General features: G+C 45.0%; 1 protein-coding gene across 5 annotated transcripts in view; it reads left to right on the plus strand.

Annotated features, from left to right (window-relative positions):
• The window catches only part of Armc3 (armadillo repeat containing 3), an 84,420-nt gene extending 69,588 nt beyond the window's left edge, over nt 1–14,832 (plus strand). For 2 of the 5 annotated variants that reach the window (XM_059263656.1, XM_059263658.1), the window contains 6 exons: nt 239–336; nt 1,282–1,383; nt 1,759–1,866; nt 6,004–6,201; nt 8,332–8,494; nt 14,527–14,832. In XM_059263656.1, coding sequence (XP_059119639.1) covers nt 239–336; nt 1,282–1,383; nt 1,759–1,866; nt 6,004–6,201; nt 8,332–8,494; nt 14,527–14,736 — 879 coding nt within the window. In that variant the 3' untranslated portion in view covers nt 14,737–14,832. The remainder of the gene's footprint in view (nt 1–238; nt 337–1,281; nt 1,384–1,758; nt 1,867–6,003; nt 6,202–8,331; nt 8,495–14,526) is intronic. The other 3 variants (XM_059263659.1, XM_059263660.1, XM_059263657.1) reach the window with 2 other exon arrangements.
• Nucleotides 14,833–17,590: the final 2,758 nt, after the last annotated feature.

A 17,590-nucleotide genomic window follows, 5' to 3' on the forward strand; every position in this document is an offset into this window, starting at 1 on the left:
ATCTATCTATCTATCTATCTATCTATGTATCTACCTATCTATCTATCTATCTATCTATCTATCTATCTATCTATCTATCTATCTATCATCTTGTCCGTCTTTCAGTTATCTCTCTGCAGTATGTGTGTACATGAATGAATCAGACTCTTCAAACTGTCAAGAACCTTTTCTATCAGCACTCATGTTTAAATCATAGTGCACGCAGAGAACCCACTTTTGTGCTCACATTATCTTACAGATAAATCCTGGCACCAAACTTTTACCGTTAAAGGAACTCTGCTTACAGGAGCTGAATGATCAACGTGCTATTTTATTAGTCAACAGTAAATCTGACATGTGAGTCTTTGCGGGTAGGGGTGCTTTTAGGCAAGGAAGCATGCAGTTTCTGTTTGTAAATATGCAAGTATGTAAAAGTTAGCAGTATGGTGTCTTCCCAGCTGTATCTAAAACTGAAAATAAGGGCTGGTCCATAAACTCAGCCCGACATGGAACAACCCATATTTTCCATTGCTTCCATGTTTAACCATTTCCAGTGGATTGGGAAAAATAACCAAAGAATGTAAAATGTAGACAATATTGACAAGTTTCCAGAAATGTGTAGTGGCATGTAATCACCACGCATCATTTTTCTTTAAAATAAATAGATGGTAGAGCTAAAAATTAAAGCCTCATAAAAAAGAAATTACAGGATCTCACTATGTAGTCCAGGCTGCCTTGAAGTCACAGATATCCACCTGCCTCCGCCTCTAAAATACTGGGATGAAAGGTGTGCATCACCACACCTGGCTTACAAATTTTTGGCTTTTTAAACTGGATTGCTTATGGCACAAGTTGGCTTCAAACTCCTCTTGTAGCTGAGGATGGCCTTGAACTTCTGCCTCCATCCCTGAGTGGATTATAGGCATGTACCAAGTGGGGTGATTTACATGGTGAAGAGGATCAACCCCAAGACTTTGTGCATGCTGGGTAAGCTCTCTGCCAGCTAAACTACAGCCCCAGCCCCAGTTCAATATTAAAAAAAATCCTGTGAATCTGTATATCTGTATATCTATATACTACCAACACGATATATATATATTTCGTACAAGTATTTCCTGTTCTGGCTTGTGAAAAGTTTTGACTTTATTTTTGTCTTAACCTCTCTTTTATGTTTTTAAAACTAGTATGGTGCCATTGAGGATCTTCTGCAAATATGACTTTCCCAAGGAATCTGTTTTATAGGACAAAGTTAGTTCTGACAAATTTTAGTTTGTATCTAACTCCAAATGTATAACCTTTTAGTTCTCCACCTCCATCTATGGAGGATAAATCATCAGATGTTGGCTATGGACGAAGCGTTTCTTCTTCATCTTCCTTAAGAAGGGCAAGCAAAGAGAAATCCACGTAAGGCCATATTTTATCAACATTCAACTAACCCTGCTAGAGATGAAAGATTGAGGATTTTGTTGTGTAGAGTTTTAGATTTTTGGCAACTCAGTTCTTTTTCTTATGGTGATATAGCTGCATAATTGTTTTGTAAATTGCTGTGGTAAAGATCTCTGGGGAAAAATTAGGTGTGGAGGACCTGTAATTGAGGTTGAATTTCCCTGAACTGTGGAGGGAATAGGCCCTGACAGTTATAATGGTGATTGAACCCAATAATAATGGGAGAGAAAGGACCTGCTAATAATAAAATTATCTTGTAAATGTAACCTGTTGCCACTGTTAGCATGACTAGAGTAAGATGTATTCCTTTTAAATGACAAAAAAGAAAAATAGTCTTCGTTTTAGTGCTGGATTTGGGTCTCCCACAGAAGAAAAATCAGAGCCGACGTCAGGACGAAACACGGTCCTTAGCAGAGGTACCACCAAAGAGAAAGGTTCAAGGTAAGAAATGCACTGTTTTCTTCTTCCAGTTACAATCATGGCAACTTGTAATTATGCAACAAGGGTCAGAAAGGGAGATAGAGCTTTTGTTTATCCTGTGCTGGGCATGGAACCCCGGAGTCTCCATGGTAGGCAAGGGTGAGCCACAATCTGGCACCTAAAAGTTCTATTTAATAGCCATCTCTCAGGTCTTAAGTAGCTTGGTGACAGAGAGTTTGCCTAGCAAGCGTCCTAACCCGGGTTCGGTCCCTGGCACTACAAAAGAAGTTTGACTTTTGAGACCTATGCATTGAATGAGGTAAAACTCCTGGGAAGTAACTTGTCTGTTTTTGTTCTGTGCTGTCTTTGAAATGTTTACCCAGAATGTCTTCTACTTTTGGAGAAGTCGGGCTATCTTGGTAATCACTATCAAGTACTACAGTGGCTTCCATTTAAAAAGGACAGTGGAGGCAGCTACTGATGCCCCCCATTCTGCTCCATCGGGATGGGAGGGGCTATCTTCTTCCAGCAGGCCATGTACCTGTGTCCTTTCCTGATCACACTCTCTCTATCTTTTCCTGGCTGTGTCCCTTACCCTTCAGGACAGAAGCAAAAAGAAAGAGACAGCCCTTCTGGGTGGAACGATCACAGTGCTCTTTGCGCTTCTTTGGGTTATGTATTCAAAACTCCTATTTGGGTCTGGGGAGATGGCTCTATGGGTGAGACGCTTGACTAGTACAAACGAATACCTAGGTTTAAGACCCAGTAGGACATAAATACAGCATGGTGGTTCACCCCTACAATCTCAGCACTCAGGAGCTGGAAACAGGGGGGGGATCAGAAGTTCGAACTTATCCTCGGCTTCATAGAGAGTTGGAGGCCAGCCTGGGCTACCTGTCTAAGGAAAAGTGGGGGTGGGGGAGAAAATGGTTTGAACTGAAGGAGTCTTTGATTTTTTTTTTCAAAATATTCAGAAGGAAAATTCATGTGACGTTCAGTTGATTGTTCCTTTTATGTTGTGTGATAAGTAACAGGTAGAGATAAATAACTCCCACCCCTAGTTGGAAATGTAAGCCCAGCACTTGAGAATTATTTAACTTGGATACCACTCCTGCCTCAGGTTAGCCCCATATTCCCAGCTTGTTTGAATCTGGAACAAACTAAGTTCCTTGTCAATTAGGTAATGAATGTTTCAGTAAGACCTGCAGCTTAATCTTAATATTGTGAGAGTCCAGCCTCCTGAACACAAGATAAAAGATCTGTACCCGTGCATATGAGGATGTGGCATGTTTAGCTAAAGCAACAGTTTCTTTACCTTAAAAGTCGTATGCCTGTTTACATATCACTAATGACCAAGTGACAAAATTCTGCTAGAAAAATTGAAGAGTAGAACTAAGGTCAAGCAGAAGGAGGGAGTTAGCAAGAGAAGCACTCAGAAACCCCCACCCCTTTTAAGCTATAGCTGGTTTTGAGACTTGTCACTACAGGGTCCACAGCTGGGCAGTGGTTGAACTGAGGGATACTAGGCATCCCCCACTGCCCCCACTCTGACCTTCCTGGACCCTTGGGACTTGGTCTTTCCATTCTTTCTGAGAAACCCCACCCACCCTCATCCAAGCATGTTTGGACAGACCTCTTGATCTGCCCCCACACGAGTATGGGTTCTTCAAAGACTTGTCTGCCTTAAGAGTCAGGAGTAGACAGGTGGATCTCTATGAGTTCAAGGCCAGCCTGGTCTACAGAGTGAGTTCCAGCACAGCCAGGACTGTTACACAGAGAACCCCTGTCTCGGAAAAACAAAAACAAAAACAAAAACAAACAAAAAAAACCAACCAAACAAACAAAAAAGAATGTCCTTTACTGAACTTGCCCTTTGGCACTTATTAAGGGGGAAATTACTAAAGCTAAAAAATACGAAGAGAAACTATTGGAGTCTGGATCATCTTCAAAGTGGGAAGCCTGAGCCTTACTTGAGACTCTTGTAAACTTAAGTTTTTGTGAATTCCTTGCAAAGGGGCTGTGGTGACCATGTAGGGAGATCTTCCCTTTCCTCTTAGAGGATGCACTAGTTGGTTTTCTGTTGGCTCGAATCACCTGGGAAGAGGGAACCAACCTTAGCTGAGAAAATGCTCCAAGCAGATGGACCTGTAATCAAGTTTGTGTTCTTATCAGTGGGTGATGCTGAAGGACCCAGCCCACTGTAGGCCGTGCAATCCCTGGGCTGGTGGTTCTGGGTTCTATAAGAAAGCAGGCTGAGAAAGCCATGAGGAACAAGCCAGGAAGCAGTATTCCTCCATAGTTTATGCTTCAGTTCCTGCCTCAAGTTCCTGTCCTGACTTCTTCCCTCTGTGATGGAGTATGACCTGAGAGATGTAACCTGAAATAAACCCTTTTCTCCCCGACCAAAGGGTGTTTTTGGTCATGATTTCTATCATAGAAACAAAAATCACTAACTAGGACAGAGAGTCGCTCGTGCCTGTCAGTTCCTCTCAGTCCCTCTCAGCTAGTGTCATCCCCTGGGGTACAAATGACAGAAAAGACACTATCTAGTAGCTGGAGATACTGACAAAGCAATGATCACCTATGGGGTGGGGCCAAAGGATTAGGACCAGCTGTTTGGAGGAAGGGTGCTGAACTGGAAATGGATTCAAGAGATACACTAGGCAGTGCTGTTGTTCAAATCTTAGATGGTCTTTTAACAAAAACCCAGAGCCAGATATCAGGGTGAAAGCTGAAAGATCAGAGAAGCAGAACAGCCAGCCACTAGTTCTTACCTCTACGAAATCCTCAGTCTAAAGAGAGTGGGTTCCTGTTTCCTCACACCTTATGTACCTTTCTCTGCCCTGCCGTATTACTTCCTGGGATTAAAGGTGTGTGTGCTTCCCAGGAAAGGCATGAGATCTCAAGTGCTGGGGTTAAAGGTATGTGCCACCATGCCTGGCTCTGTTTCTCTCCTATACTGGATCAGTCTCATGTAGTCCAGTGTGGCTTTGAACTCACAGAGATCCAGACAGATCTCTACCTCTGGAGTGATAGGATTAAAGGTGTGTGCCACCATTGCCTGGCTCTATTTCTCTACTATACTGGATCAGTCTCATGTAGCCCAGTGTGGCCTTGAACTCACAGAGATCCAGATGGATCTCTACCTCCAGAGCGATAGGATTAAAGGTGTGTGCCACCACTGCCTGACCTCTATGTCTAATCTAGTGGCTGGCTCTGTCCTCTGATCCTCAGGCAAGTTTATTAGGGTACATAAAATATCACCACACAGTTAGCCACTGAAAGTGCATGAAGAGCAAGCTTTTCCATCTACCATGCTAGGAATAATTGGTGTAAAAGCGAATAATAACTCTCATGCAGATGTAAGCGGAGTACTGTCCCCAGCAAAATTAAAGCTTTTAATTAACATGCAACAAAATTGCCTTTTGCTTAAAGGCAAAAAACCCTATGGAATTTGAGAGAGGGAACTTTTGTAACTGTTACCACAGTCAGACTAAAAGATAGTTCAGACATCCAGAATCTTAACCCTGGCCTTCTCCATTGAGTCCCTGATACTGCAGTTCAGTCTTTGTGGTTGATTAGACTTGGTGGTGGTGTTTTTCTGTGGTCTTTGTCTTTTCAAGGTCTCACTATGTAGCTCTGGTTGGCCTGGAACTCACTTATGTAGACCAGTCTGGCCTTTAACCCACAGCGATCTACCTCTCTCTGCCTCCTAAGTTCTGGCAATAAAGGCGTATACTGCCAGGACCAGTCAAGGATGACTTTCATGGGATCATTGGGATGTTACATCTGATACTGATGCTTTCCACCCAGCATAATGCTTTTGAGATGGTTCTGAATTATTTTGTACATTGGTAGTTTATTCCCTTTCATTCTTGATCAGTATTTCATTGCAAAGGTTTACAACTATATACCCATCTCTTATTGAAGGGCATTTGAGTTGTCCCCAGTTTTTTTAATTTTTAATTAACTTTTAATATAGCATACAAAATAATGAGCTTTGCCATGGCATTTTCTTAGATATGTGTCGTTGCATTTTGTTCTAATTCATTTCCCTCTCCCTACTCCTCTGTGCTTTTCAGATTAATTCAGAGCATAGTTAGTATTTGGTCATTTGGTTGACTGGATGTGGGATTTTATTATTGTTTACTCCCAAAGGAAAGGGAAGGGAAAGAAAGAAGAAGAAAAAGTGAAAGAGGAAGAAGAGGTCATGGCAATGCCCAAAATGACAGAAAGCAGCCCCGACAAAGAATGGTACCCACCTCTTGACCCTGAGTTCTGCGTGTATGTGTTCGAGGTGACCAAGTCCATATTGCCCATCGTCAACATTAAGGACCAGATTGAGGCCCTGGCCAAGTGAGTCTCTCCCTCCCCATCTCCCCTCCCTTCTTCTCTCTCTGTGTATACTTATTTCTGAGTCAGTTTTAAAAAGCTTCAGTGGTTTGCTTTTTTAAAAGTTAATTTAGAATAAAACCAACAAAATAAACCGCAGTGATCGACAGCGCCTGAGCTCTGACTCCACAGCAGAAGCGCAATGAATTAAAGGTGCTCTTCATTTCTGTGAAGCTGCATTTCTGTGAGGAATGAGAGCTGAAGTTGCTTAGAGACAAATGGCCTGTGTTTTCTTCTAGCTAAGCTGTTAAAAAGCATCTTTGATATGATCATAGAGAAGTTGTGAGTGAATTTGTGTTAAAAGTTAAATCATTCCTTAGGTGTAGGGGGTAGTCATCCTTTAAAGGCATCCTATTGTGAATTCTCTATAAACTCACTCATTGCTCTTTTTAAAGCACAAATAAGCATCTGCTTTTCTGATGGGTGTCTGCTAGTTTGCTTGAGAGCTTGCTGCAGGGCAGACTAGAGAACTCTGTGTAAGCCTCGGGAAGTTGTCCTCCTCCTTCGTGCAAAAGAGGCTGAGGCTGGGGACAGGACTGTGAGGGAGCTGGAAAGACTAGAAATGGGGGATGGGCTCCACAACTGATACAAGCCAGCAGGGGGGCTTCTGGCTCCAGCAACAGCTGCAGTCTCTGTGGGAGCTCTATCCACTCCAGGTGGGAGTCAAGTAGCAGTCCTCAAACTTGGAAATGACAACTGTAAACCTCACAGCTGCCAGATCACCGACTTCTGTCAGCCAGGACTAGGGGAGAATGAGGGCGTGTGGCCATCGAAGGATTTCCGTGTCCTTGAGACGCGATGACTCTCGCAGAGCTCTGATTGGAGTCCTGTGAACATTTGTCCGATGCCTCCCAGCACCGTGTTCCTGGCTGAGGCTCTCCTCCTCGTTTCTGAATCACCTTATTTTCAAACATGAATGGGTGATGACAAGTCCTGGCAGAGGGCTGTTCCACCACGTGACAGGCTGTCACGTGACGAGTGGATTGACAGCTCCGTGCCACATCCCTGCCTTAGGTTTTGTTTAGCTTTGGGGTTTTCCTTTGTTTTGGTTTTGTTGCTCTGATTTGTTTTGCTGTGTTTTGAGTTTTGTTAGACAATATTCCTCATAGTACAGCCAAAGGCCAATCTTTCCTTTAAATTTTCAATTTTTCCCTTTCTCCTCCTGAATGTGTTCTTAGTTACAGAGAATTTTTGGAGATGTGTTTATTGATATTATCCTACGAGATCCTACTATTTGGGGGGGGGACCTCAAAAACAAAGTACCCCAATTTCCTGATCTCCCACCCATCTGCCACCCTCCACACATTTCCTCATCTCCCACCCATCTGCTACCCTCCATACATTTCCTCATCTCCCACCCTCTCCTACCCCTCCATACATTTCCTCACCTCCCACCCATCTGCTACCCTCCCATATGTTTTTCTTCTTTCTCATCTTCCTCTCTCCTTTGATACCAGTATTATATAATATCATATCTTTCATCATTAAAAAGATAAATTTTAAATAAAAAAATTATGAAATTTACACTGCTTATAAGCCCAGTCTTCAGGAGGCAGAAGCAGGAGAAGCCTCAGAAGGGCAAGGCCAGCCTGGGCCACATGCTGAGATCTTATCTCAAGAGAATAGGTATCCCCCCACCCCACCCCCACTTGAAAATGTCCGCGAGTCTAGTGAACAGCTTGACTAGGTTCCTCTTGCTTTTGAGTTGAAATGCCTTGGAAGAAGAAAGCCCACCAGGTATTAAATTCTTCACATCCAGACTAAAACACTTAGCGCTGTTCAAGAATAAGATAAAGCTTTAAAGTTACATTATAATTAGTGTGGTAATCATTTGGCTTGTGTTGTACCCATTGGGATCTTAGCCTTTATTTTCTTCTTTGCATTGGATTAAATCAGCACGATTTTAGTTTATAAATGTATTTGCGATTGTCTCAGATGATGATTGTTCCCTGAAAGTACATTTTTTTTAAAAGTAAAGCAAACAAAAAACAGAGGATATGTAGTTTTTACATGTGTAATTGTATACATAATCATACATAAACCATCCAAAGTAAGTGATTAAAACTGTTTTTCATCTCAATGTAATGGACACAGGTATGTGGCAGATAAAATGGGCGGTAGGATTCCAAAAGAGAAGCTATCTGATTTCAGCTGGGAACTTCATATAAGTGAGCTGAAATTTCAACTGAAATCCAATGTTGTTCCAATTGGATATATCAAGAAAGGAATCTTTTATCATCGAGCTTTGCTTTTCAAGGTATTTAAAGTGTTTTTGTCTCATTTTCCATTAGATTAAAAAGTTTTGTCTTTATCTCATCAGACTGAGTCAGTTGCTAACATTTAACTGTACAATATTAATCTTTGGATTTATACTTATTTAGTTTTAAATATTTGTGATTATATATACATATATGTACACACGCATGGATAAATAATATCAAATTTTTATTAGGTTAAAAAAAACAACTTTCTAAATGATATGAACATCTACACATAGAATAACACTGCCATGCAAATCAGTGGTCCTTTTAGGGAATGCAGAGGATATCATCTAGATAGCAAGAGGAAGGGAGAAAGAGAGTGGGTATAAAGTTGAAGGCCTGATGCAAAGCATCAGATAAGTCTGCCCTTCACCCTAAAATGTGAGTAACCACTAAAAATTGTCAGGGAGGAAAAATGTGATTTTTGAAAGACCATTCAGGCTGTAGAGGGGGGGATGAATTAGAACAGACACAAACTAGAGACAAGATGACCTGTTAAAAGATGTCTGGACAGTGAGTACAAGTGACTCACACTATGGACACATTACTCCGTATGGAAGGAGAATGAAGCTGAGAAGACTTTGGATGTAGCAACCAAAAGGACTTGGTAGTTGCCTGAACGTGGTAGGAGAGATGCCTGGGAAGAGCAGACTGACCCCATGTCCAGGGAAGGGCAAGCAAAGAAGACAGCCCCCTTCACCGAGACTGAGCACTAGGGAAGTGTGAGGCTAAGAGAGTGTGGTCTTGATCCGCTGGGTAGGAACTGAGAAAACGCTCCCAGAACATAGAGACCGAATGATTAAGTTCCATCCATCTCCCAAATATTTATAAATTTCTCTATTAGTTACTTTTCTCCTTTCTGTGGCCAACTACCTGGCAGGAAGCAATTTAAGGGAAGAAGGATTTGAGAGTACAGTCCACCGGGGCATGGGAGGTATGGCAGCAGCAGCTGGTAACACTGCTCCCAGGGTCACGGAGAGAGAAAAATGCTGATGTGAAGCTCTGTTTGTTCTTTTTCTCACCTTTATGCTGTCTGGGACCCCAAGCCCATGGGATGGTGCTGCCCACATTCAGAGTGGGTCTTTCTTTGTCCTTCTTCAGTTAAAACTCTTCAAAATTTCATTACAAAATACCCTGAGGCATGTCTACTAGGTGATTCTAAAGCCAATTAAGTTGACAATGAGCTACTACCAGTCTACCACTTACCAGCTGGACAACCAAACTCATCATTTTAAGTGAAAATATTCCATATCTCATTCTGAAAGACTCATGGGCATCTCATGATGCAAACTGTACTTAGTTATGTGTAAGAAATCTTAACAGTCCTATTATTGTTCAAAAGTCCAAAGTCTCTCCTAAGGGTCAAAGCAACCTCTTAACTACGATACCTGTAAAAACATCTTTTCAAACTACATAATTCTACCATATAATGTCACAGAATAACCATTGCTATTCCAAGAGGGAGGAACAGGAACACAGTAAGAAAAGACTGGGTCAAAGTATGACCAAAACTCAACAGAGAGGTGGGTATTATGGCTCTTAGCACTTGGGAGGCAGAGGCAGGCAAATCTCTGAATTCAAGGCCAGTCTGGTCTACAGACTAACAGGTAGGACTACACAGAGAAAACTTGTCTTGAAAAACTGAAACAAAAACCTCAACAGGGAACATGGCAATTCCTACACCATCATGTTCAGCATCCAGGGCTTGTAATAGAACCAACTGGGCTTCTGAAGCCCCGCCCCTCCAGCTCTGTCTCCTGCAGCACATGACTGACCACTCTCTTGGACAAGCTGTGTTCTGTAGCTGCAGCTTTCCTTGGCCGATGGCCCATGGTCTTAGCATTTCCAACATCTTGGAGCCTCTACTTGTGTTGGTTTGAATGAAAATGTCCTCCATAGGCCCAAGGGGAGTGGCTCTATTAGGAGGTGTAGTCTTGTTGGAGTAGGTGTGGCTTTGTTAGAGGAAGTGTGCCACTGGGGGTAGGCTTTGAGGTCTCAGATGCTCAAGCCAGGCCCCATGTCTCAATCTCTTCCTGCTGCCTGAGGATCTGGATATAGAAGTCTTAGCTACCTCTCCAGCACCATGTCTGCCTGCATGCCACCATACTTCCTGCCATGCCTGAGGATCCAAATGTAGAACTCTTAGCTACCTCTCCAGCACCATGTCTGCCTGAATGCCACAATACTTCCTGCCATAATAATAATGAACTCAACCTCTGAGCTGTAAGCCAGGTCCAGTTAGTTGTGTTCTTAGAAGAGTTGCTGTGGTCATGATGTCTCTTCACAGCAATAAAACCCAACCGAGACACCTCTGTAGCTTGGGGTTTATCTTCACAGGTTCCCACGTGGTATCTCACAATAAGTCTTCCCTCCTCAATTAACCTGTCTGGAAATGCCCTCAGAGATGTACCCAAGGTGTGTCACAAGTAGACAAATACTGTTAGCCATTGTCTTAGTTAGGGTTACTATTGCTATGATGAAACACTATGACCAAAAGAAGATTGGGGAGGAAAGGGCTTATTTGACTTACACTTGATTGTGGTCCATGACTGAAGGAAGTCAGGACAGGAACTCAAACAGGGCAGGAACCTGAGGCAGGTCATGGAGAAGTGCTGCTTACTGGCTTGTTCCTCATGGCCTGCTCAACTTGCTTTCTTATAGAACCCAGGACCACCAGCCCAGAGGTGGTTCCATCCACAGTGGGCTGGATCCTCCCCCATCAATCACTATTTAAGAAAATGCTTTCCAGACTTGCCTACAGCCTAGTCTTATGGAAGTATTTTCTCAATGGAGGCTCCCTCTTCTCAGATGACAGTAGAATGAAACTGTCCACAATATCATCCAAGTCTCTTCTGTCTTGTCTTCAAAAACTTCCCAGGATAGGATCTTCACTTGCCCCCAAATAGTGCCTAAATGCCTAATAGTCACAGATTCCTGCATCCATACCTCAGATCTCTCAATTCCAGATCTTTCTGTCAGATCACTTTCCAGTTAGCTCCGTGTGAGAACCTTATGGGCACTGTGTTAGCTTAGTTGCTATAACAAAACACCACAAGGCAGGAGATCGCATCTCTTCCTGTTTGCCTGTTTGTTTGAGACAGAGTCTCTCTTCATAGCCCTGTCTGTCTTAGAACTCATTCTGTAGACCAGGCTGGCTTCGAACTCACAGAGATCTGCCTGCCTCTGCCTCCTGAGTGCTGGGATTGAAAGTGTTCGCCATCACACCCGTCAGTTCCTGCTTTTGTAAGGGCAGTAATTCCTGGGGAGGAGGGAGGTCTGACCCTATGAGCCTCTAAGCCTAGTCACCTCCCCGAAGATTCACCTCCAAAAACATTAGAACTTAGAGCTTCAGCATACGGATTTGGGAGGCCACTCAAATATTCAGTCCCTAACTCCTTAGGCCAACCTGAATTCATTGCCTTCATATGTTACCTGCGTCATGCAATTAACTCCTCAACATTCCACCCTGACATCCTGAGCATGGCATTCATGAATCTTTTGCCCTTTACCCTCTCCACACGTGTTCTTCATCCTGTTTTCTTCCAGGCTGATGGCCCTTGTTGGGTGTTACTCGCCCTGCCCTTAGGCGTTCTGGATACACTGACCACTGACTCGCTCATTTCCCTCCTCTCTGTCTGTCTCCCACTGCTGCCATGCTGGCCAGCCTGGACCAGTTGTCAGTCCTGTCTACTCTGACGCACAGGCTGCAGAACATGACATGGGTGTCTCCATTTAGGAGTAGGTGTGTGTCCGTCCTGTTCCAGCTCATCACAGACATTCTCCTGATCTCTCCAGCAGCTAAGGCCCACTGCTCCCCTTCCTTCTGAGAGCTGGAGACCTTTGTGTATTTCTCACTCACCGGTCACAAGGATGTGTGCCCTCACTCACCAGCTCACAAGGATGTATGCACTCACTCACCAGCTCACAAGGATGTGTGCCCTCACTCACCGGTCACAAGGATGTGTGCACTTATTCACCAGCTCACAAGGTTGTGTTCACTTAATTCACAGCTCACAAGGATGTGTGCACTCATTCACCAGCTCCCAAGGTTGTGTTCACTCAATTCACCAGCTCCCAAGGTTGTGTTCACTCAATTCACCAGCTCACAAGGATGTGTTCACTCACTCACCTTTTCACAAGGTTGTGTTTACTCACCTTTTCACAAGGTTGTGTTTACTCAATTCACCAGCTCACAAGGCTGGGTTCACACTCTCATCAGCTCACAAGGTCACTGCACATAGGAGGCAGATATTTGATTCTTCCTTTAGGTCACTATCTGCGGTGACCTTGAGAAAGTACCAGACTGTGATAATACTTTTTCACCCTGATCGACAGCCCACAAATAGTGACACGGAGACGTATTATTAATTATGAAAGTTTGTCTTATGCTTAGCTTGTCCCACTATCTCTTATAACTTAAATTAACCTGCTTCTATTAATCTACATTTTGCCCCATGGCATTCTTTCATTCTGTATGTCCAGCTCCCTCTGTGTCTCGTTGGCATTTCTTGGCGTAATCCATGTGCCTAGATTCCTCCTCCTCTTCATCTCTCTCTCCAGAAATCCCACCTGTCTCTCCTACCTACCTATTTTGGCCATTCAGCTCTTTATTAAACCAATCACAGTGATTGTTTACATCAGTGCAAACAAATATTCCAAAACACTTGACGTCAGTTTCACTCTGTAAAATGGGGGATAGTAATATATTGTAGTGATTTTAAGTGCTTTGACAGGAAGTAAGAGACATACCACTAAATGTTACCTTGGAAAACATCACACACACACACACACACACACACACACACACACACACACACACACACGGTCTTTGCATCCCACTGGGTGATACAAGGAATTTGTAGTACAGCTGAAAAGTTTTTAAATTATTTAAAAGGAAAAAAAGAAACCTCCAAATCAGGGGAATCAGGGTACCCCAGAGAGATTCCTGCAGTGAGGTGGTTACAGAAAGCCAGAGAGCTGGTTGTAGTCGGGGGTCTCCTTGGGACTACAAGGGTGATAGATATTGATGCTGTTTGTTCTGTGGTCACTGTTTTCTAGGCCATCTCCAGCTACAGGACAAGCAATATCAACAATAAGAGTCCTGGAAATGACCACCAAGGTTCATCATTTGGGCCTATTCCGAACTATGCAGTCTGGTGCAGTCATTGCATATTTAATTAAAATATTAATTAATAATATTAATATACCCGCTATGAAAACACAATTCTGTTCCCCTGGTGCTATCTAGCTTTTGTTGAGTACTTACTCTTGGGACTCGGTGCCCATTAATTCATCACTCAACCATGAAGCTACCATAGTTCTCCCCAGCTCACAAAGGAATAAATGGAAGCCTGGGCTTGCAAATCACTTCGCTTATAGTCACTAGTTGGTAAGAATCTGGGTTAAACTGAAATGCAAACCAAGGCAGCCTAGCCAAGCTCTTCTTTTCTTTATAGTACAGCGGAAAAGTTTTGAAATTATTTTAGAGATACATAAAAGGGGGGCAAACCCTCCAAATCAGTGGGAACTAGGGTACTCCAGAGAGATTCCTGCAGTGAGATAGTTGCAGAAAGCCAGAGAGCTAGTTGTAGTTGAGGGATCTCCTGGCCCATGGTGCCTTCCACATCGCACGGCAGACTGGCTGGAAATGGGACTTCCTTCAGTCTCTCCGCCTATTAGAGCCAAAGAGCAGCCTAGGATGTGGACAGACTGGTGGGTCCACAGGCTGGATCCCTAGGATAGCTTCCCTCCAACCACCCTATCTATCCATCTACTCCATTAACTGCCTGAAGAGTGTCCTTTCCCAGGACACTGACACACACTGATGTGTCATGCCGTCAGTGACATGCCATCAGGGACAGCCAATGCTCAGCTCCTACTGCACTGGTCTCCATTTTCCACCTTCCAGTCCAACATTTTCTTTGCATGCCTGTGTTTAACTCTCTCCAAAGGTCCGTCTCCCACTAAGGGTCTCTTGCCACCTGCTTGCCTACGGCCCTGAGCCTCAGGTGTCTTGTTCCTCCCTCAGGCACTGGCTGATAAAATCGGTGTGGGCTGCTGCCTAGTGCGCGGTGAGTACAGCCGAGCATGGAACGAAGTGAAGCTGCTGAACGAGGGTCGGAAGGGCGTCACTGGGAGCCTGCCCCCACCCGAAGAGTTCATCGTGGACCTCATGTTTCACCCGGGGGCCCTGCTGAAGCTCCGCAGCAAAGAGGCAGACCTCTACCGCTTTCTCTAGTCACCAAAGGAGCGCAGAAGCGCTCAAACCGGAAACCGTCTCCACGTGCTTTCTAAGAAGGGCACCTACTGATTCGATAACTTCAAATAAAGGAATTGGAAACGGTTTGTGTGTCGAAATAAGCTGTGGGTGCGACTGTGCGCTGGTGCTCTGGATTCCAGGCTGTGGAGTTCAGGATCGGTCAGGGCCTCCCTCACATGCTCCCCAATCCTCACATAAGGTTATTGTGGGTGAAACCGTTCAGCCCTCAGAGCTTTTCCTGTGACAGAGTGGGCTTGTCACCGTCCCTCTTGGTATCCAGATGAGTCAGATGATACTTGGTTTAAATAAACTCAGTCAATTTGTACTGTCTCAGTCACCGTGTCTGTCTTTAAGATTTGAGACTCTAGTATTTCAAAGTGCTTTCCAAGAGGTTTTCAGTAACTAGACAATAGGTTTCTCCTAAAACTGTAAGCCAGATCAAGCCGAATTGGAACAGCAAAAGAACAGGTATATTTGAGCAAAGCAACTCCCAGGTGAGCCCTTCAGCCCCACAGATGGGGCTGAAGAAGTCATGTGGCAGAGCTAAAGCAGGAAGCATATATACCCTGTAGGCTAGGGGGTGATGATGTGATCTCCACAAGCTGGGTTTGTGCCCAAGTACGATAAAAAACTAACTGCTTTAGGCGGGGTCTTGGGCTGCAGGCAACTTCAGGGGAGGAGCTGCCACAGCCTCCAAGAATGCAGAACTGAGCTTTTGGCGCCTTTTCTTTGTTGGAGATTTTCTGAGAGGGTGGGGGTTGGGGGGGGGAGAGAGAGGGGGGGGAGGGGGAGAGAGGAGAGAGAGGAGGAGAGAGAGGAGGAGAGAGAGGAGGAAAGAAGAGGAGGAGAGAAGAGAGAGAGAGATTCTCATTCCATGCAGGAGTGAGCTGGAGGTTCCAGCCACGAACACTTCTAACTTCATTGTTCATGTTTATTTGGTTTTTTTTGTTTGTTTATTATTTGACTTCTATTGATTCTTTGTAGATTTCACATCATGCGTTCCAATCCCACCCCTCTCCCGGTCCCCTCGAATTTGTCTTCTGCCCCTGAAATCTCCCCTCCAAAACAAAAGCAAACAAAAGAAAAATCAAAGACCAAGCAAAAGAAAAACAAAACAAAACAAAACGCACACACACACACACACACACACACACACACACACACACACATCTTGTCTTGAAAGCTGTAGTGTGGCTGTTGAGCAACACAGTTTAGCCTTTAGTCCATTCATCTTTACTTGTATTGTACCCATTTCACAAAACCCCCAGAGACCACCAAAGAGCCTGTTTCTGATGCAAGCACATAAGGGTCCTTTTATTGTCAGGTTCAACCTGGGCCACCGCACGACAGATGGAAGGAAATGTTGCAGGTGGCCACGAGCCCTGGTGTAGAGAGATTTTTATAGGGAAAAACCACAAGCCAAGAATTACATGCTTGGAATTGGGTAGAAGGGATATGGGGCAAGGTGATTTTTTTGCAACTATTGGTCTAGACTTTCAGCGCAAAGCCATATCTGAAACTATTGGATTGTACTTTGGGCGGGAAACCACAACCCGTTGAACAGGATTATCTGGACTGCTCAGCAGGATTATCTAGATAGCTTCAAGGGCTATAAACCACAGACAGAATGTCTACAGAAACATACTGCCCTGTATCTGTTCGAGTTGTCACAGCACATTCCTGAGGTCCTTCCTGGAACTGAGTACAGCAGGTGGTCTAAGATGGTGGCCCTACCCTAAGATGGAGTCTGCATTGCCTCCACACTTGCAAGTGTTCATTGCCATGAGTCATCGGTGTGGCTGGAGGCCTCTGGCTTCTGCCTTGCCACCAATCATAAGCTCTCACTGGGGCTCCTCCTGGACATCTGTTGTTGTCCTGGGTCATAGAGATGCTGCTGTTCTGGACCTGCAGGTTCATTCCTTCATGTGCTCCAACAATTCACAGATGAGGTGGATGTTGGGGTGGACCAATGCACAGCCCTGGTTCTGGGCCTGGATGGTAGCTGAGCAGGTCAGACCACCAGCCCTCCCTCATCCCCACCACCCAGGCAAGCTCTCCAGCACTGCCTTGGCTAGCTCACCCAGTGCAGTCTGCAACAAGGAATGGGACCAGTTTTCCTGTTCCAGGAACCTCAGATCTGGGTCACCCACACTCACACCGCCAGGGCCAGCTCCACTGCTTTGTCCAGGCAAGGTGCAGGGCCCTCTCTCTCTCTCTCTCTCTCTTGCTGTAGGGGGCATTATGGGGAGGGGAGACAGGGTCAGCTGTCCTGCTCTCAGGCCCTCAGGGCCGACTCACCAGTGTCCCCAACAACAGGGTCAGTTCTAGAGTGTTGACCAGGGGGGGGTGCAGGGCCTGCTCTCCTGTGTGCTGCAGCTGGAGAGGGGCAGGGCTAGTTCTCTCACTCTCATGACCTGGGGGCCAGCTCTCTCTCTTGCCTGTTGGTGGTAGCAAGGGGTGGGAAGGGGGAGGGCATCTTTCTCTCACCCATGCCACCACATGGCAGACAGGGGGTGGGGGGGGGTGGGTCAGCTGTCCTGCTGTCACATCCTCAGGGTCTGCTCAACTGCATCCCTGATCACAGGGTCAGCTCTAGTGTGATACCCAGGTAAGGTGCATGCCTGTGGTGAAGGGTGGGGCCATCTTTCCCCAGTGTGTGTGTGTGTGTGGGGGGGTCCAGCTCTCCCCTGAGGGGAAGGGCCAGCTCTTCTGCTGCAGTCTCCAGTCAGGGCAGGGCCACCTATCCCAAGGCCAGTGAAGGGCAAGGCTGGTTCAGCATATCATGGTTCCAGTGACTCCTGTGATAACACTGGCCCGGGGACATACCATTACA

The sequence above is a fragment of the Peromyscus eremicus genome, chromosome 5 (genome assembly GCF_949786415.1).
Source record: "Peromyscus eremicus chromosome 5, PerEre_H2_v1, whole genome shotgun sequence".
Taxonomy (NCBI): domain Eukaryota; kingdom Metazoa; phylum Chordata; class Mammalia; order Rodentia; family Cricetidae; genus Peromyscus; species Peromyscus eremicus.